At 38.4% G+C, this 21067-nt stretch overlaps 1 protein-coding gene across 1 annotated transcript in view; it reads left to right on the top strand.

Moving 5' to 3' along the window:
* CAGE1 (cancer antigen 1) overlaps positions 1-21067 on the top strand; it is a gene marked incomplete at its 3' end in the record, with an annotated part of 53634 nt that overhangs the window by 1471 nt on the left and 31096 nt on the right. Inside the window, exons 2-6 of the mRNA XM_080710270.1 lie at positions 1217-1301; positions 6203-6726; positions 9845-10903; positions 13979-14125; positions 18157-18267. Of these exons, the coding sequence (XP_080566396.1) occupies positions 1217-1301; positions 6203-6726; positions 9845-10903; positions 13979-14125; positions 18157-18267 (1926 nt within the window). The remainder of the gene's footprint in view (positions 1-1216; positions 1302-6202; positions 6727-9844; positions 10904-13978; positions 14126-18156; positions 18268-21067) is intronic.

The following is a 21067-nucleotide window of genomic DNA, read 5'->3' as shown; positions in this document are numbered from 1 at the left end:
TATAGGATCATTTTTTTTTTAAGTATTACTGAATAGAGGTTTGTAGCCAGCTGACTTCAATAGGAGATAAGAATATTTTAGGTCATCATTGAAATTCACACACTTGATATGCTATTTATTACTAAACCAATATTTTCCTCAAATTTTTAAATATTTTTATTATCTTATTTTAATGTTAATTTAATAAATCTTTTCATTTTAGGTAATATTAAGGTAACTGAAAATAAGCCTTACATCAATTTTATAAATTACTGTTTGGTGAAATTAGATGCTACATCATTACTTGCCACAGCATCTCCTGCAGACCTTGAGCAAAAGCTCGGCCAGGGGACCCACAAAGGCTGGAGTCCCCTGCGAGAAAAACTAGCCCTTCCCCCTTCAAAAGAATTATTTTTAAATTATTTGAATTAACATGTGTAATTGGAATTTTATGTATATGCATTATAACTAAAATAAATGGGCAGCAGCAGCGTATGAGAGACTGAGTCAGCAAAGATCTTTTTTTTTTTTTTCCCCAAGGATAAAGTTTGGGCCAAAGAATAAGCTCAAGCTGACCTTAGTTTGGGCCAACATATAAGATTAAGTTCAAGCTGACCTTATGATATGAGGCAAAGCATACTTTCTATGATTTATTAAATGTCTGGCACCCTGTCCTGAAGTCTGTCAATGACTTTTTCTGTCCTTGAAGTTCTCTGCCTGCATGACTGTGGTTTTGTCTACCTTGACAAGAAGGAAAGTATAAAGATTGTAACAAATCCTGAATAAAGTTGGAGAAGCTTGCATCTGGTCTTGTGTGTCAGAGTCTTCTCTCACTGGACCTCAACTTTTCTCTCACCAACACAGGACCCCCGACTCCTGCTAGGGCTGGACCCCAGCAATTACTAAAACTTTTATGTATTTTAAATGCTTAAAAAAACAATTACTCTAGTGCTGTTTACACAAGATTTAACAAGAAGCAAAGAATTATCAATTAGAGACATATACACTCATAAATCCCTGTTTTTAGAATGTGATCTGACTTACAGATAACTCCAAACAATATAATAGCAGGATTTTGTTTGTCATTTAATGTTTTGACATAGGAAAGATACACTAGAAGCACATTTTACCTGAGTAACAAAAACTGTAATAAAAAATTACATAGCAACGTATATATCTTTAGAAGAAGCTTATATTTTCTTGAATTATTCATATATTTTTATTTTTATTAATACAGAATGAAACAGAGGATATAAAAAGGGAAAATGAGCTTAAACCCCCACATTATGAAGATATTTATAGCATACAAGACAATTTTTTAGGTGGTAAGTATCTCTTTGTAGACAATATACAAAACAGAAACAGAATTTTTTGTGTATGTTTTCTGTGATAATAATAGCCAATTACTATACTAAGTACTTTATTATTACATTTAATTTTCAAGAATGCTATAAAACAGGGTTTTTATTTACTGGGAATGGAACTCAGGGGCCTTCTACCTCCAGGATACACCCTAAACCTATTATATATTTTATTTGGAAACAGGGTCTCACTAAGTTGCTGAGAGCCTCACTAAGTTGCTAAGATTGTCTTCAAACCTGTGATCCTCCTGCTTAGCCTCCCAAGTACTGGGATTACAAACATGTTCCACCATGCCCAGCTAATACAGAGATTTTTTAAAATTAGAATTTTACTTTATGCATATTGGATTAAATATTATTAAAAAAAAAAGTCACGCCAGGCGTGGTGGCACACACTTGTAATCCCTGCGCTTGGGAGGCGGAGACAGGAGGATCACGCTGGTTTGAAGCCAGCCTTGCTGGCTTAAGAGACCCTGTTTCCAAAAATATAAAAATAGGTCTGGGAGTGTAGCCCCGCGGTAGAAGGGCTTCCAGGAACCCCAGTACCACCAAAACAAAACAAAACAAAACAAAAACAGTCACAGAATACATTGGGGTGAGCAGCCTGAACACATGCTATCCTAATTGTGGAAATACAAATTAACCTATCCATTCAGCTATGCTTACTAACAGTCTACAAACTTCTTAAACCAAGAGTTTTAATTCTGAATATATTCCCAGGATTTATAATCAAAAAAGTTTAAAGTAATATATTAATACATATATGTATGTGTGTGTGTGTGTATATATATATATATATATATATATATATATATATATGTATATATATTGCAGTACTGAGGATATATATTGCAGTACTGAGGATAGAACCCGGAGGCATTTTACCTCCAAGCTATATCCCCAGACATATTTTTTTTATTCTTTATTTTGAAACAGGGTCTCACTGAGTTGCAAAGGGCCTCACTAAGTAGCTGAGGCTGGTTGTGAGCCTGTTGTCTCCTGTCTCAGCCTCTCAAATGCTAGGATTACAAGTATGTGCCACCACACTTGGCTCATACATGTATATTTATTTTATTTGGAAACAGGGTCTCACTAAGTTGCTGAGAGCCTCACTAGATAGCTGAGGCTGACTTCAAACCTGTGAGATCCTCCTGTCTCAGCCTCTCAAGCACAGGGATTACAAGCATGCGCCACCATGCCCGGCTCATACATGTATATTTAATAGTCACATTATATATGTATATAATTAGCCATATAAAATGATAGTGTTGATGGAAACAGCAGAATAATAGTATATAGAATACATTTGCATGAGCTGCTGAGAAGAATGTAATCGGTTGTTTTAGATAGAATTTTCTATATATGCCTATTAGATCGATATGGTTTATATTGTTCTTTAACTCTGAAGATAATTAACTGATCTTTTGTCTAGGAAATCTAGTGCTTTGAGAGGTTACTGCAGTCTCCCAGAATTATTGTTCTGTGGTCTGCGTCTTAATGTTAATAATAGTTTCCTCTTTGTATTCAATTACTTTCTTCCTTTTTTTTTTTTTTTTGCAGTACTGGGGATGGAACTAAGGGGCATTTTACCTCCGAGCTATACCCCTAGTCCTATTTTTTATTCCTTATTTTGAAACAGAGTCTCCCTGAGTTGCAAAGGGCTTCACTAAGTAGCTGAAGCTGTCCACGAACCTTGATCCTTCTGTCTCAGCCTCCCAAATGCTGGGATGACAAGCATGAGCCACCAGGCCCAGCTTGTGTTCAGTTTCTTTAAGTATTTTCTCTAGAGCTGGCTTTTTAGTCATAAATTCTTTTAGTGTCTCGGGAAGTTTTCATTTCTCCATCAATTTCAAAAGAAATATTTGCTGGATAGAGTCTTGGTTGGAATTTTTTTTTTTCAGGATTTGGAGTATATCATACCAGGCCCACCTGGCTTTCATGACTTGTATTGAGAAGTCGGGAGTAATTCTTATTGTTTTGTCTTTGAATGTCACCTGTCCTTTGCTCTTGATGCATTTAAGATTCTGTCTTTGACCTCTAAGTTAATTATTTTATGAATTACTGTTTGGTGGAATTAGATGTCACATCATTATTAAAACTCTTATTTATTTTTATTTTTTATTTATTATTTTTTGCGGTACTGGGGATGAAACCCAGTGGCATTCTACCTCCAAGCAACCCCTCCAGACCTATTTATTTTTTATTTTTTATTTTGAAACAGGGTCTCACTGAGTTGCAAAGGACCTCACTAAGTAGCTGAGGCTGGCTGAGAACACGGATCCTCCTGTCTCAGCCTCCCAAATGCTGAGATGACAAGTGTGCGCCACCACGCCTGGCTTAAAACTCTGTTTTATATATCTCAAATGTTAAAAAACTGAGCTAACAATTATGCTCTTGTGTTTACACATTATTTAACAAGCATCAAAGAATTATCTTTTTTTTTTTTTCAGTTCTGGGAATGGAACCCTGGGACATTCTACCTCCAACCTACACCCCCTGCTGGGTTTTTTTTTTTTTTTTTTTGAAACAAGGTCTCACTAAGTTGCAGAGGGCCTCACTAAGTAGCTGAGGCTGAACCACAGTCCTCTGGTCTCAGCCTCCTGAATGCTGGATTACAAGCGTGCGCCACCACGCCCAGCTGAATGATCAATTAAAGACATATACACTCTAATTTATTCCTATGTTTTTAGCACATGATCTGACTTACAGATAACTCCAAACAATAGAATAGCAGGATTTTGTCATTTAATATTTTGACACAAGAAAGTTACACTAGAAAGCATATTTTACTTGTGTAACAAAAAATCTAATAAAAATTACATAGCAATGTATGTATACCTTTAGAAGAAGCTTATAATATTTTCTTGAATTATTCATGGAGAGTGGAAGCAAGAGAAAGCAGGGGAGGAGGGACCATACACAGTCTCTAAGGCTGCACCCACCACTGTGCCCGGATTGTGCTTAACTAATTAAATGGAACTGTTAGTTATTTAGTTTGGTCTAGGGGTGTTGTGAAAAATTATATGAAAATTAATTGAAAATTACATGAGCCAGGTGTGGTAGCACACGCTTGTAATCCTAACATTTGGGAGGCTGAGACAGGAGGATCACGGTTCATGGACAACCTCAGCTACTTAGTGAGGTCCTTTGCAATTTAGTGAGACCCTGTTTCAAAATAAATAATAAAAAATAGGGCTGGGGTTGTAGCTTGGAGGTAAAATGCCCCTGGGTTTCATCCCCAGTACTGCAAAAAAGAAAAAATTACATGAATTACATGTAATTACAAAAAATTACAAGTTTGTTAACTTGATATATTTTGTGGAGGGAGGTTCTGGGGATTGAACTCAGGGACATTCTACCCCTGAACTACATCCCTAGCTCTATTTTATTTCTTATTTTGAAATAGGGTCTAAGTTGTGGAGAGCCTCACTGAGTAGTGGAGGCTAGCTGTGAACCTGTGATCCTCCTGTCTCAGACTCCCAAGTATTGGGATTATTAAGTATGCACCACTACACCTGGAAATATATATTATTTATGGTACATAAATGACTAGTAAAAGTTGAAAATATTAATAGGAAGAATTAATTCATATGAGCTTCAGTATAGTGATCATCTTTGGGGAGGGAAAAGGGAGGAAGGCTAGAAAAGAGGGGTTATTAATTTTATAGCATTTTATTTCATTTTGTCTTATTTGCTTCTGACTTTTTAAACATGTTAAATTTGTAAAATTTGTTATACTGATGCTGGGCGTGTGGCGCACGCTTGTAATCCCCGCGCTTGGGAGGCAGAGACAGGAGGATCATGCAGGTTCAAAGCCAGCTGTGCGCACTGGCTTAGGAGACCCTGTTTCCAAATAAAAATGTAAAAATAGGTCTGGGAGTGTAGCCTGGAGGTATAAGGGCTTCCAGGAACCCCAGTACCACCCAAAAAAAAATTTTTTTGGTTATACTGAGAAACACTTTAGCATTGCCTTTAGGAGTAGTACTCTAGTAGTGAGACTCCACAACTTAATGAGACCCTATTTCAAAAGAAAAAATAAAATAGGGATGGAGGTGAAGCTCAGAGATATAATGCCCATAGGTTCAACCTTCAGTACCACAAAGGAAAAAGTACTCTGGAAGTTCTGCGGCACTGCTTATTGGCTCTGTAATCTTAGGCAAGTGACTTAACATCTCTTGTGTGTCAATTTCCTTATCTGTAAAATGGAGATAATAGCAGTACCAATCTCATGAGATCACAAGTTTATAAAAAAAAACAAATTTTTAAAATGTATGCTTGCTAGCCGGGCATGGTGGTGCACTTTTGTAATCCCAGTGCTTGGGAGGCTGAGACAGGAGGATCACACAGGTTCAAAGCCAGCCTCAGCTACTGAGTGAGGCTCTCAGAAACTTAGTGAGACCCTGTTTCCAAATAAAGTATAAAATAGGTCTGGGAGTGTAGCCCAGAGGTAGAAGCCCCCCCCCAGGTTCCACCCTCAGTACCACAAAAAAAAAATGTTTGTTTGCTATTATGCTTTTTATGTGATTTTGTGTTCTTTTGAAATATTTTATAATTAACATATTTATAATGAAATATTTTATCATTAATATATAATAAGATAACTTTGAGTATATCTTGGAATTTGTTGTAATGGTATTTCACCAGAATGATACAGAGCATACTTTTTTGTGGCACTCATTTGAAGACTTCCTTAGCCCATGTAAAGGATTTGTTTGTTAGCACAAAGCCATGCTAAAATATACACAATGAATAAGGTTAAATTATATGTAATTCTTAAAATGCTTCAACAGTTAACTTAATATAACAGTGAACACGTACATTGATGGTCAGCTCATTCGTTTTTTTTATCTCTTTCTAATGAGATACCAATGTTGGAAGTTACTCACCGAATTTACAAATCCAGCCAATTACCACCAGCATCTCTTCCTTGAGACAATTTGAACCCATTTGCAAATTTCATCAGATGGAAGTATTTCATGATGAAATGCCAGCATTTCAAAATCTGACAGAAGGCTTTTCTTACACAGATAATCCAGAATTGCAAAGCCACGTGTACGATTATGCAAAAGATGATGATGTTAAACAGGAATCATGTAAAGAAGAAAATCCAATGGAAACTAGCATTTTTCTAAATAAAGACCAACCTGCTTATGAGTGTGTCAAACAATCTCCTAGAAGTCCACATCTATCCCACTGCAATGGAGAGACACTACAATTTATAGAAAATTCACAGACAAGAAATACTGCTGCAGAATCTGACCTCAACCCTAGTCAACCTCAAAGCTTCTTGTATAAAGAACATTTCCTAAGAAATGTTGAAAACCCATCTTATGATGACAATAGCTGTAACCTGCTTGATATGAGAGTTCATTATAAAACAGAGGAGGTAAGATTGTTCATGGTTTTTAAAGCCTGTGGAATATTAACAAATATGGGGGATTTGCCGGGCGTGGTGGCGCACGCTTGTAATCCCCACACTTGGGAGGCAGAGACAGGAGGATCACACAAATTCGAAGCCAGCCGCGCTGGCTTAAGAGACCCTGTTTCCAAATAAAAATATAAAAAATAGGCCTGGGAGTACAGCCCGGAGGTAGAAGGCTTCCATTCCCAGTACCACCAAAAATAAAATAAAATAAAATAAAATAAAATGGGGGTTTTCTGCTACTTATGTATAATCTAAGACTTTCCCAAATAACATTAAATCAACAAATCAGTATTTTGTTCCCCTGGGGAAAATAGACTCTGAGATCATAACCAATTCAAATACAATTTTTTTGGTAACATTCAAGTTATTTGGGAATTAGCTCTACTAAACTCATTTCTAAGAGGATCAGAAATCTGTTTTATTCATCTTTTTATGGGCCATAGCATCTACATAGTGCACTGAAATAATACATTTTAGGGCACGCTTATAATCCCAGCGCTTGGGAGACAAGACAGGAGGATCGCACAGGTTCGAAGTCAGCCTTAGCTACTTAGTGAGGCTCTCAGCAACTTAGTGAGACCCTGTTTCCAAATAAAATATAAAAAGAGGTCTGGGATATAGCCAGAGATAGAAAAGCCCCTGGGTTTCATCCCCAGTACCACAAATAAAAAAAGAAGAAGTAATACATTTTTATGTGTTTTTTTCCCCCACCAAACTAGTTGAACCTCAGAGTTTACAGAGAAGGAAAGTTGAAAAAAGGAAGGCATGTAGAGGTGTTGATTAAATTAATTGACAAGAAAAACTTAAGCCAAAAAAAAGAAAAACTTAAGATTTTTCTATTGTGTTATACTTCTGTGGGCAATTAAAATATTACATTTTTTGCTAAAATTAAAACATTAATTTGTCTTTTGGTTTATTGATTCTGCGCACACATGTAGTTTTCTAAAAGCAGTGAAGGTACCATCACTATAAATTCTACTTTCTCTCTTAGAAAATAGCTCTGAGAATTGGTATAGGCAAATAGAATCCAAAAATAGTATAATCACCTATCAGTGTGAGTTTGATATGAAAAGCTATGACTATTATATTTCATTTTCAAATATGAGCAGTTTTTGTTCATTCATTTAGAAGTGGATGACAAGCAGTTGAAAAGGGACTTTAGGGAGGTGTAACCATTCATCAAATAATCACACAAACATAATTTTGCATCTAAGGTGAGAGCTGCACTAAAGTCAGTCATCTATGATCAGTATACTACTGTGGTCAAGGAGTCTGGGGAGGTGTCCCTGAAAGTGGTGATTGAGCTGAATTCTAAAGGATGAGCAGGAGTTCATTAGGTATCCATGGGCATGAGAGCATCCCATGCACAAGGGACATCTGCAGAACCCCTGTGGCTGCAGGGAGCATGGCCTCTCCTCAGACTTGAAGGAATCCCAGTATCCAAGAAACCTAGGGTTGCTGTGGGCTGGAGGGGTATAGTAGATGAAGATGGAAATGTGGCACGGGTTAGGTAGTAAGAGCAGATTTCAGAGCTTAAAAGGCCTCAAGATAATTGTCTTTATCCATAGCAAACAACCATTAAAATATAGGGGACCTGTATCTCTAACTTGGTTTAATGCCACTCCTACAGGTCTCTCTTACTGAGTTTTGTTGTTGTTGTTTGTTTTGTGGTGCTGGAGATGGTGCCCAGGGACATTCTACCTTTGAGTCTTATCCCCAGCCCGATTTTATTTTATTATTTATTTATTTACTTATTTTTTAGGTACTAAGGATTGATCCCAGGGGCATCCTACCTCTGAGCTATATGCCTAACCCTATATTTTATTCTTTATTTTGAAACAGGGCCTCACTAAATAGCTGAGGCTGGCCACGAACCTGCAATCCTCCTTGGTCATCCTTCTAAGTACTGGGATTACAAGTGTGTGTCACCATGCCTGGCTCTATTTTACTTTTTATTTGGGAACAGGGTCTCACAAAGTTTCTGAATGGCATGTGATCCTCCTGTCTCAGCCTCCCAAGTAATGGAATTATAGGCATGCGCCATCATGCCCAGCTCTTACTGAATTTTTGATGCTATGTTCATTTAAGTGTTTCTTAGCACAATTTGCTGTCCTTTGTCAACTCCCCACCCAAAACGTTGCATTGTTGGCCTGCAGTCACTCAGGAGGTGTGTTCACCTCCCACTCTAATGTTCCTAGGAGTCACAGCATGGTGAGTAGGGCAAATGCTTGAGAGGAACTTTTCACAGTCTTTATTCAAAAGAGAACTCATAAAAGCCGGGCATGGTGGCACACACTTGTAATCTCAGTATTTGGGAGGCTGAGACCAGAGGATCATGGTTAGCGGACAGCCTCAGCTACTTAGTGAGGCCCTCTGCAACACAGTGAGACCGGGTTTCAAAATAAAGAAGAAAAAATAGGGCAGGGGGTGTAGCTCGGAGGTCAAAATGCCCCTGGGTTCCATCCCCAGACCCGCAAAAAAAAAAAAAAGAGAGAGACTTCATAGTCTTTAGGTAATTGATACATTCATTTATTTAAGTTTATTTGTAGTCAAAGAAAGAATCTTATATATGTTCAGAAAAGTTTGCATCACAGGAAATGTTGAGGGTACCAAAGTATAATTTTTTATCAAAGTAAGCATGATACATATTTCTGCTATGTTGCTTGGTGTGATGCATACTTTCAGCAACTAATACTTAGGTATTAACTTGGTTTAGCAGGTACTATTATTAGAAGTAGGTGTTGTTGCCAGGCATGGTGGTGCATGCTTGTAATCTCAGTACTTGGTAGGCTGAGACAGGAGCATCATAGATTTGTAGCCAGCCTTAGCTACTTAGTGAGGCACTCTACGACTTAGACCCTGTTTCAAGTAAAGAATAAAAATATGACTGGGATTGTAGCTCGGTGGTTGAATGCCCCTAGGTTCAACCCCAAGTACTGTTAAAAAAAAAAGAAGTAGGTGTTGTTATTATTTTATGGGTGAGGAAACCAAACCAGGGATCTAGAATTTAAGGCTAATGTTGACTCCAAAGCTTGTGATCCTACCTTTTCACAATTATTTTATTTACTGTAATTTACAGATTGAAGTTTGCTCAAAAGAAACACAGCATTCTGGGGAGAGTCCTGAGCTTTTAGTCAGTCACCAGGAGGATGTCCCAACAGAAGGTGTGGGAAGCCCAGGGACCTGTTCACGTTGGTCTCCGACAGGCATCTCCAGAAGTGGTGGCACGTCTTGGGAGAACTGCGGGACGCCTGACACAGGGCAAAGCTTTGAAAGCTTACACCTTTCAGAGGAGGACGTGGCTTTAAATGAAGCCTTACGGAAATTAAAACTGACTAACAAAAAGCAGCAAATGCGGATCCAAGACCTCCAGAATAAGAACCTGCATTTAGAGAAGAAAAGCAAAGAACTACAGATGAAGATTACCAAACAGCAGGTGTTCGTTGATATCATTAATAAGCTGAAGGAGAATATCGAGGAATTAATTGACGACAAGTACAACATAATCCTAGAGAGGAACGATATTAAGAAGAAATTGCAGAATTCGGAAGAGATTTTAACTAACACCAAGAAGCGTCTTCAGGAGTTGAAGAAAGAGAAGGAAGCCTTGCAGCACGAAGTTAAGAAGATCAAGGTCAGTTATATTCGTCTTCAGGAAAGGTGCATCACCGAAATGCAACAGAAAAATAGATCTGTGAGCCAATGTATAGAGATGGACAAGACCTTAAGCAAGAAAGAGGAGGAGGTAGAAAGGCTGCAGCAACTCAAAGGTGAATTGGAGAAGGCTACCGCTTCTGCTTTGGACTTGCTGAAAAGGGAAAAAGAGACCCGAGAACAAGAGTTCTTGTCTTTACAGGAGGAATTCCAGAGACATGAGAAGGAATACCTGAAAGAAAGACAGAAATTGAAATTGAGAATTGAGAAATTGACCGCGCAGGTTAAAAATTTGCTATTCACTTGTGAAAACGAAAGGGCCAAGAACACAAAACTTCAGCAGCAGATGGATGGAGTAAAATATGAAAATGCCAGACTGCAGCAGCAGGTTGCACAGAACGAGGAACAAAGCTGTGTTCCTAGCGTTGAGGCAGTCCAGCTCTCAGAAAAATTGGTGGAGGCAGTGGAGTCGGGTCTTACCAAGGTACTGATACAAATTCTGAATCTCCTCACACAGAATTCCAAAAGTTCCTAGTAGTCTGGTGGTACACATTTAGACATGGCACTACATATAATATTTGTTTGCAGAAAGAATTATTAACAAAAAGAGAAACAGCAAAATGAACCACAGGTTTGGAAGAAGTCTCTTGGTTCATGGGCACTCAACTTAAAGAGTGGCCATTGTTGGCTTCTTGTTAGTATTTTGGTAGAAGCAACAATTAACCTGAGAATTTTGTGGGCACCCATAACCAATCACCTAAAACATCTCCTAGAAGTTACCTTTGAGGAAGGATTTTCCAAGTATGGCCCTCAATCCTATTCAGCAATAAACTTAAATATTACAATTGTGTATTTGATTTACAAAGTAAAACAAACATATGTTGGATCATATATTAGTTTTGTAAAAGTATAAAGCATTCAAAATCAGCATCAGAACCTACTATGTTTGGAGAGATTGCAGTTGTTTTTAACATCAGTAATTCAAAGGGCTGATTTTTGTTTTATTTTATTTTATTTGCAGCCAAAAATTTGAAAGCACATCCAGAAAGGGATAATTTTCACAAGCAAGAGTATACTTACTATATTTCAGTTTTGTAAGCTACTTTAAAGTATACAAATCTTTACTAAGTATAATAAAATCTTATTAACTTTAACTACTTAGGTAATTAGAAGCCAGGTGTGGTGGCCTATAATCCCATTACTTGGGAGACTGAAACAGGAGGATCACAGGTTCAAGGCCAGCATCAGCAACTGAGTGAGGCCCTCAGCAACTTAGTGAGACCCTGTTTCAAAATAAAAAATGAAATAGAGTTGGAAGTGTAAAATGCCCTTGGATTTGATGCCCAGTAGCCCTCCCTGCCACACACATACACACATACAAAAAAAGTTTCTAATGTCTCTCAAAAGATTAACTAAACCAGGGATTCTCAAACTTGGGCATGTACCAGCATGACCTGAAGGGCATGTTAACACACAGGCTGCTGCCCCCTCCCCCATTTTTTTTTTTTTTTTGTGGTGGTACTGGGGTTCCTGGAAGCCCTTCTACCTCTGGGCTACACTCCCAGACCTATTTTTTATATATATATATTTTTTATTTGGAAACAGGGTCTCTTAAGCCAGCGTGCACGGCTGGCTTCGAACCTGCGTGATCCTCCTGTCTCCGCCTCCCAAGCGCGGGGATTACAAGTGTGCGCCACCACGCCCGGCCTCCCCCAATTTTTTATTTAGTAGGTTTCATTTGGGGATTGAGGACGTGCATTCCTAAAATTTCAGGTTTTGTAGATGCTGCTGGTCCAGGGACCACATTTTATGAACACTGACCTAAGCAAAGGTAACTTTAAGATTAGTTCTTGCAGGGTGTGGTGGCCCACACTTGGAATCCCAGTGCTTGGGAGGCTGAGACAGGAGGATCACGCGGGTTCAAAGCCAGCCTCAGCTACTTAGTGAGGCCCTTAGCAACTTAGTGAGACCCTGTTTCCAAATAAAATATAAAATAGGTTTGAGAGTATATCCCACAGGTAGAAGGCCCTGGGTTCCATCCCCAGTAGCACAAAAAACAGATTAATTTCTAGCCAAATCAGGATAAATTTTGATTTGGTAAGCTCTAAATGAATTAGTTTTTAACTGTAGCATAGATTCCCAAAGTGGGCAATACCTCCCCCTGGAGGTATCTGGAACAAAATATAGATACATAAAAATGCAAATTTGTCACTGCATCTTTCTGCTTATTCTCTTAAAGGACATGGATTCCAGGGAGGCAGTGAGTAATTGTTTTATTAAAAAAGATGTGGCAAACCAAACAAGTTTGAGAACCTCTGGGTAGATATTTAACATTGTATTTCATCTTTTGTCCAGATTTATTTATTTATTTATTTATTTATTTATTTATTTATTTTTGTGGTACTGGGTGAGGAACCCAGAGGCTTTACGTGCAGGATGTACTCCCAGCCCTATTTTATATTTTATTTGGAAAAGGGGTATCATGAAGTTGCTGAGAGCCTCTCTAAGTAGCTGAGGCTGGCTTCAAACCTGTGAATCCTCCTGTTTCAGCCTCCCAAGAGCGGGGATTACAAGCATGCGCCACCATATCCGGCCAGATTTATTTTATTTTTTTATTTATTTATTTTTTACAATTTTTTTGTTATTCTTATCTTTTATTTTTTTTCTTTTAACAATTTTTTATTGAACATAAATAGTATACATTTAAACTATATTTGGTGCCCTCTCCCCCCCCGCCCCCATTTTCCCTTCCCCCCTCCCGGCTACTGCCTTTCCATTAATTTCTTCAGTGTAGATTTTTCTAGAAGCTATGTGATGTAATGGTGTAATTGCTCCTCATAGCTGATGGGATGTGTGAAGCAAATAAGAGAATCCAGCTGTTTTTTATTAATACAGAATTAAAAATATTTGCAAAGCTGGGTGTGGTGGCTCATGCTTGTAATCCCAGTACTTGGGAGGCTGAAGCAGGAGGATGCAAGTTTGAAGCTAGCTTCTGCTACTTAGTGAGACTCTGTTTCCAAATAAGAAATAAAATCAGGTTGAGGTATAACTCCGAAAGTAGAATGCCTCTGGGTGTAATCCTCAATACAAAAAAAAAACTGAAAAATGGGATGGTAAATTTTTCTTTGCCTAGCATGTGCAAAGCCCTGGGCTCCATCCCTATCACTATGCACACCAAAAAATTTTTTGAAAAAAATGTAAAACACTACCATTCCTTTAACTCATTTTTTATTTTGTAAAATATGGTCATTTTTATTAAAATTTTTTTGTTTCTTTATTATCATTTATTATATTTATTATTTATTATTGATTTATTATTGATTGGTAATACTTGAAAATACTGTTATAATCTATATGGAATAAAACTAATAGTTATAACGTACAGGAACAAAACATTTTTGGGGTCCACAATCATTTTTAAGAGTATAACATGTCCCAAAGAAAAGGTTGAGAACCACTGCTCAAGGTTTTAAAGAGTGGTATTTTATTTGATATTTTCTTAAAAGGTAATTCAGGTTCTTTGTCTTCCTTATGACAAATTTGAATTGTGTCCATGTAGGGTACAAAAATGATCCATTCTAATTTGTTCCTGAACTGCTTGCCTTGTGAAGAAGAGAGCCTGAGTACCCCAGATGGGAAGAAAATTCAGCTGTCCTCCAAAATCCACAGTCTTCTGGCTTTGGTTGTAGGACTGCTCACATGCCAGGTAATAACAAAAACCAGATTTTGTGGTGGGGGGAAGAAACACTGAGGTTGAACCAAACCAGGAGAGACAATAACAAAAAATTAAATTATGGAAGGAAAAGGAACAAAAATATAGGGCACTAAACCAGTCAGTCAGCCCGCCCTTTCTCCTGCTATTTATTCTTTATCTTTTTTCAAAACTTTGTTTCCACAAGTCTACATGAAGATAAAATATAAAAGATAATATGAAAAGAAGCTGGGCGTGGTGATGCAGGCCTATAATCCCAACATATGGGAGGCTGAGACAGGAAGATCGTGGTTTGCAGACAGCCTCAGCCACTACTTAGTGAGACCCTTTGCAACTCAGTGAGACCCTGTTTCAGAATAAAAAACGTAGGGCTGTGGGTGTATCTAAGAGGTAGAATGCCCTGGGTTCCATCCCCAGTACTGCAAAAAAAAAATTATATATATAAATGAAAGGAGAAAAAGAAATCAAATGAACCCCTTCATTTAGTACTTAAGCATTCTGACCAATAGTTTTAATATTTTGGCTCATTTTCTCCTAGTGATTATTGATTGTTCACATTAATGAGCTGTTTACTTAATCTACAAAACGGATGTGGGCAGGAGGAGCTGTATACAATAGAATGGAAAATGATTGAAGTATCAGATTAATTCAGATTCCCATTTCACCAATTCCTGGCTATGTATCTTGGCCAAATAACCTTTCTCAGACTTAGCATTCTCATCTTAAATAGGAGAAATGATACTTGTTCCTTCCCTGGGAAGCACTACAGTAATAAGAAAACATATTAAAGGGTATGTACTTGATACATTTTCAAATAGCTTTTTCTCTTCCCTTCCATTATTGTACATTTTTTTAATCTTTTTTTTTTTTCTTTTGCGGGTCTGGGGATGGAACCCAGAGGCATTTGACATCTGAGCTACACCCCCTGCCCTATTTTTTATTCTTTATTTTGAAACAGGGTCTCATTAAGTTGCAGAGGGCCTCACTAAGTAGCTGAGGCTGTCCGTGAACCCTGACCCTCCTGTCTCAGCCTCCCGAATGCTGGGATTACAAGCGTGACCCACCACACCTGCTCATTTCTTTTATCTTAAATGCACTTGTCAGATCTGAAATTTGGGGACATAGGTTTGCCATGTCCCTGATAGAAGGCAAACCCTATTTCTGTTTTGTTTTAACTAAAATTTTCTGGAGTACCAGAAACCGGGCTAAACATTTTATGTATAGATCACAAAAATGGTAGCCCAACTACATATAGCTTTGTTTTCAAAAATTCAAATTTTATATTTATTATTAACTATTTTTGGCGGCATTCTACCTCTAAGCTACACTCCCAGCCCTTTTTTAAATTTTCTGTTTTGAAACAGGGTCTTGCTAGGTTGCTAAGAATCTCACTAGTTACTGAGGCTGTCCTCGAACCTGGGATCCTTCTCTCTCAGCCTCCCAAGTACCAGGCTTACAGGCATGCGCCACCACGCTCAGCTAGATTTGAATTTTAATGTGGCACAGATTCTTCTTTGCTATAATCATTTTCACCTCACTCTTTCAAATAATTGCTTACTATGTATGTATACATATGTATGTATACACAACTATATATATACATCTATATTTAGTGATTTTTTTTTTATTTGTTTGGTATCAGATATTAAACCCAGGAGTGTTCAACCTCCAAGCTAAACTGCCAGGACTTTTTTTTTGTAACAGGGTCTCACTAGGCTACTGGAGGTAGCTAGAGGTACTGAGGCTGGCCTAGAACCTGTGATCCTCCTGTCTCAGCCTTCCAAGTACTGGGATTGCAAGTGTGTGCCACCGTGTCCACCTGCTTACTTACCCTGTTTGTTTGGGTTCCTCCTGTCTCATGGTAGCTACTGTTCTTTTTCAGTCTTACTTGCTGGCTGATTCTTCACTGCCATACCTCTCAATATAGATCGTGTAGTAGATTACATCACATCCCAAGGACAGTATTTTCCTACTCTGTGTCTCTCACTCCCACCTGAAACACGAGCCTTCAAGGTCAGAGACTTGGGATGCTGTATGTCTAGTACCTGATACAGAGTTTAGCTAATAGCCAGGCACAGTGGTACACACCTGTAGTCCCAATACAGGGGAGGCTAAGACAGGATTTCAGGTTCAAAGTTAGCCTCAGCAACTTAACGAGTCCCTCAGCAATTTAGTGAGATCCTGTTTCCAAATAAAAAAATAAAATAGGGCTGGGGGTGTAGCTAGAAGGTAGAATGCCCCAGGGTTCAATCCCCAACACCATAAAACAAAATTTAAAAAATATAGAGTTTAAAGCCGGGCGTGGTGGCACACGCTTGTAATCCCCGCACTTGGGAGGCGGAGACAGGAGGATCGCGCAGGTTCGAAGCCAGCCGTGCTGGCGTAAGAGACCCTGTTTCAAAAATATAAAAAAATAGGCCTGGGAGTGTAGCCCGGAGGAAGAAGGGCTTCCAAGAACCCCAGTACCACCAAAAAAAATATAGAGTTTAGCTTACAGTAGCAAGTATTTGCTTACTTCCTGATATCTTCTTGGAGGTATTTACATTTATTGTCCTAGAGTCTTATGATTATCTTATTCAATCCTTATTCCATTCTTTAACTTAACTAGCCTTTTTCAACTAAGGAAAAAAAAAATCTTACAAAAATTGAGGTTCTTTTTGTCCCAGGTTTCCAATGTGGTACATACTTCTACTGCACTTTTGACCCCGGATCATTTTGGTACAGTTATTTTCTTGCTGGGTACCCTTGAAGTGTCTCAAGTTTCAGCATTGTTCCAGGCTTGTTCAATGTCTGGTGTCAGGTCTAAAATGGGGATCCATAGCCAGGTGTAGTGGCGCACACTTGTAAGCCCAGTACTTGGGAGACCAAGAGAGGAAGATCTGGGTTCGCGGACAGCCTCAGCTACTTAATGAGGCCCTCTGCAACTTAGTGAGACCCAGTTTCAAAATAAAGAATAAAAAATCAGGCTGAGGGTGTAGCTCTGAGGTAGAATGCCCCTGTGTTCCATCCCCAGCACCACAAAAAGATAAATAAATAAAAATAAAATGGGGATCCTTGAACTGATCGGGCTACGGGGTAAGGAGTATATGAACATGTGTGTGTGTGTAGTTATTACAGATGACTGTTAGCACCTTGGCAGTAATGCTCACCTGCACCAGTAACAGCATATGTGCAAGCATGATTTAACAAGAGGTCTCCCAGGTTGATGTTGCATGAGATATCTTAAAGAGTTTTTGTTTTTGTGGCACTGGAGATTGAACCTGGGGGCATTCTATCTTCGGCCCTATTTTTTAATTTAATTAATTATTTAATTTATTTATTTATTTATTTATTTTGGTGGTACTGGGGTTCCTGGAAGCCCTTCTACCTCCGGGCTACACTCCCAGACCTATTTTATATTTTTGAAACTGGGTCTCTTACGCCAGCCTTACTGGCTTCGAACCTGTGCGATCCTCCTGTCTCCACCTTCCAAGCGCGGGGATTACAAGCGTGCGCCACCACGCCCAGCTTATTTTTAATTAAATTAATTAATTTATTTTGTATACTCTGAATTGAACCCAGGGTCATTCTACCTCCAAGCTACACCCCCAGGCCTATTTTATTCACTTTTTTATTTGGAAACAGAGTCTCACTGTGTTGCTAAGGCTAGCCACGAATCTTCGATCCTTCTGTCTCAGCCTCCCAAATACTGGGATTACAAGTGTGTACCACCATGACCAACTTTTTAAAATTTTTATTTTGAAACAAAATCTTGCTAAGTTGGTGAGAATCTTATTACTTGCTGAGGCTATCTTTGAACCTGTGATCCTCTTGTCTCAGCCTCCCAAGTACTGGAATTATAGGCATGTACCACTATGCCCAGTTTATGGGAGAGTATTTGAAGAATGGAGTTGAATATGATTTTATCTCCTTTGGTTTGGCCATCTATTTTGGAAGGGAGCTTTGTTTTATTCACATTTTTTCCTTCTTCCTCTTAGCTTCGTAAGAAAATCTTTTAACCTGATTTCCCGAACTATTACTCTTAGGACATCACCAATCCTGATGCTGAACATTTCAAAGAAAATCAGAAAGTTAGTGACATAATGCTTCAAAAATTGAAGAGCCTTCATCTTAAAAAGAAAGATTTAGATAAAGAGGTACTATGTTCTTCATTCTAAAAATGATCAATTTGGTGAAAAAATGGCTTAAGGAAAGGGTCACAGAGAAGTCACTTGTAAAATTGAGACTTACTTAAGAATTATTTTGTGGAACTAGATTAGCTTTACTATGCCATGCCCCTCACTAAGTAGATATAATATTCAACATTTGAATTGTTTTTATAACTGTGTATTAAAATATAATTAATCTACAAAAAATTTGGTATGATTATATTTTTACTTTTATGTGGTACTATTGATTCCTGAAGAATAGTTTGATATTCCTGTAGTGGTTTCAGACATCATCGCTTGGAATAATGGAAACATTGAAAAGACCAGGACTTCCGGGAAGATGGCGACCGAGAAAAGCGGGGCTTAAGAGCCCCGCTAACAACAAATATCCATTACCACAAAATCAGCACCTTTCAAAGCCAGAAAACAACATCACCAGAGAAACAAAAAAAATCACCAGGCTACAGAGAGAAAGCGGACTGAGAACAGAGCCACAGAGGAGATCCTCACGCCCGAGGACGCGGCTTCACGCCCGAGGACGCGGCAGCAACGCCATAAGCCGGAGGCACCGGCGAATTCACGGGACGGCCACAGCAGCCAAGGGGAGCCGCTGCGGAACAGCCAGGCGGGATTTCTCGGCGCAGAGGACATCTAAAGCTCCCAGTGTCTGAGCTCAGCACACGCTGCAGGGATTCAGAGTGGAAATCAAAACCAAGAAAAAAAAAACGCCAGCCCAACAGCCGAGGGCGTAGCAGCGGCGCCATATTGCCACCGGCGGCGGCAGCAGCGAATTCACTACAGCTACATCTGCGTACTCAAGAACAGTGAGTCAAATTATGGGCCACAGTGGAGAAATCCCAGTACTGTACTCACTGGAACTTGACCCAGTGGGAGAGGGGCGGTGGCAGTGATATCAGACCATAGGAGAACGTGCAACCTGGCACCCCCCACAGTCTAAAGCAGCCTCTATTGACTCTCTGGGCCGGAGACTCTGTGATACAACCCAGTAAAGGAGTAGTGGGGTCTGAGATACTACTGACTCGAGATCCAGAGCACCTTAAGCGAAGTCATAGTGACCCAAGGGAAGAACCCAGAAAGGCACAAACTTCCGAAATCATGGGAAAGAGGAATAATACTGGAGCAATGAATGCTCACAACCCCACAACATCAGAACCCAATAAAACAGAAAATCAGAGATTTCTAGAAGATCAAATCAGGAAAATAACTGTAGAAATAATAGAGGTGCTTCGAAAAGAACTCAGAGAGAGCCAAAAAGAGATAAAGGATGCAATTAATGAAGTAAAGGCCTCAATTCAAAGCACAAACAACCGATTAGAACACATGGAGAACAGAATCTCACTCTTAGAAGATGATCATTCCAAAAATGAACGCATAGTTTCTAATCTAGGAAAAAATATCCGACAGCAGGAATCTGATATTGAAGAAATATGGGCCCATTTTAAGAGAGCTAACCTAAGAATAATTGGAATAGAGGAGGGAAAAGAAAGTGAAAGCAAAGGGATCAACAATCTCTTCAAGGAAGTAATAGCAGAAAATTTTCCAGACATAGAGTAAGAGGTCGATACACAGGTCCAGGAAACGTATAGAACTCCCTTTAGACAGGATCGGAGAAGAGGATCCCCATGCCACATAATTGTCAAAATGACCAATGTGGAAGCCAAGCAGAGAATCTTAAAGGCAACAAAAGAAAAGGGCCAAGTGACATTCAGAGGCAAACCAATTAGAATCACTCCAGACTTCCCAAACCAAGTTATGAGAGCCAGAAGGGCTTGGAGTAACATATTCCAAACTCTGAAAGAAAACAACTTCCAGCCAAAAATTTCCTACCCAGCAAAACTTTCTATCAAATTAGATGGAGAAATAAGAAGCTTCCATGACAAACAGAAAATGAAGGAATTTATGTCTTCAAAACCAGCACTAGAGAAAATACTCAAAGAGATTAACTACAAAGAAGAAATAGGTAACACACATCAGAACTAGAGAAACAAGATTTTCCATCCAACAGACAACTAAGATTGGTTATCTGTGGAGATTCATTATTTATGTTAGTCTGTTACTTATCTCTAAAGGGTATTGTTTGCCTTTATTGTTGTTAATTTTTAGGATTTCTAGTTGGAATATTAATATACCTTCAGATATAGCATTTGGAAATATTTTATCCCATTCTATTAGTAACTGTTAACTCTGTTTACATTGTCTTTGGATATACAATATGTTTTTTATTTTTTAGGGAGTTTGTATACTCTTCTGTTGCCTGTGCCATTGAAATCATAACCAAGAAATCACTGCCAATTTCAATGTTGTGAGGTTTTATGACCCAGATTTTCTCCTAAAAGTTTATAGTCTTAAGATTTATATTTAGGTCTTTTATCTATTTTGAGTTAATATTTGTATATGGGATTAGGTAAGGGTCCAATTTTATTCTTTTCCATGTAATTAATATTTTTCAACAATATTTAGTTAAAAGATTATTATTTCTACCACCAAATGTTCGTGGAAACCTTGTCAAAAATAACTTGACAATATAGGGAAGAATTTAGGTCTAGGCTTTTATTTAACTCCAATGGTTTATATATCTGCCTTTAGAATAGTACTACACTGTTTCAATTATTGTAGCTTTATATGGTTTGAAATCAGAAAATATATATCTTCTAGCTTTGTTCTTTTTCAAGATCGTTGTGGGTACCTAGAGTCCATATTCCATATTAGGATAGATTTTTTTTTCTGAAAAATAAATATATAAATATATGATAGTTTCACCTAAAAA

The sequence above is a fragment of the Muscardinus avellanarius genome (assembly GCF_963383645.1).
Source record: "Muscardinus avellanarius genome assembly, chromosome: 14".
NCBI classification, from domain to species: domain Eukaryota; kingdom Metazoa; phylum Chordata; class Mammalia; order Rodentia; family Gliridae; genus Muscardinus; species Muscardinus avellanarius.
Note: the sequence above shows the minus strand (reverse complement) of the source record. Positions and strands in the feature narration are given on the sequence as shown.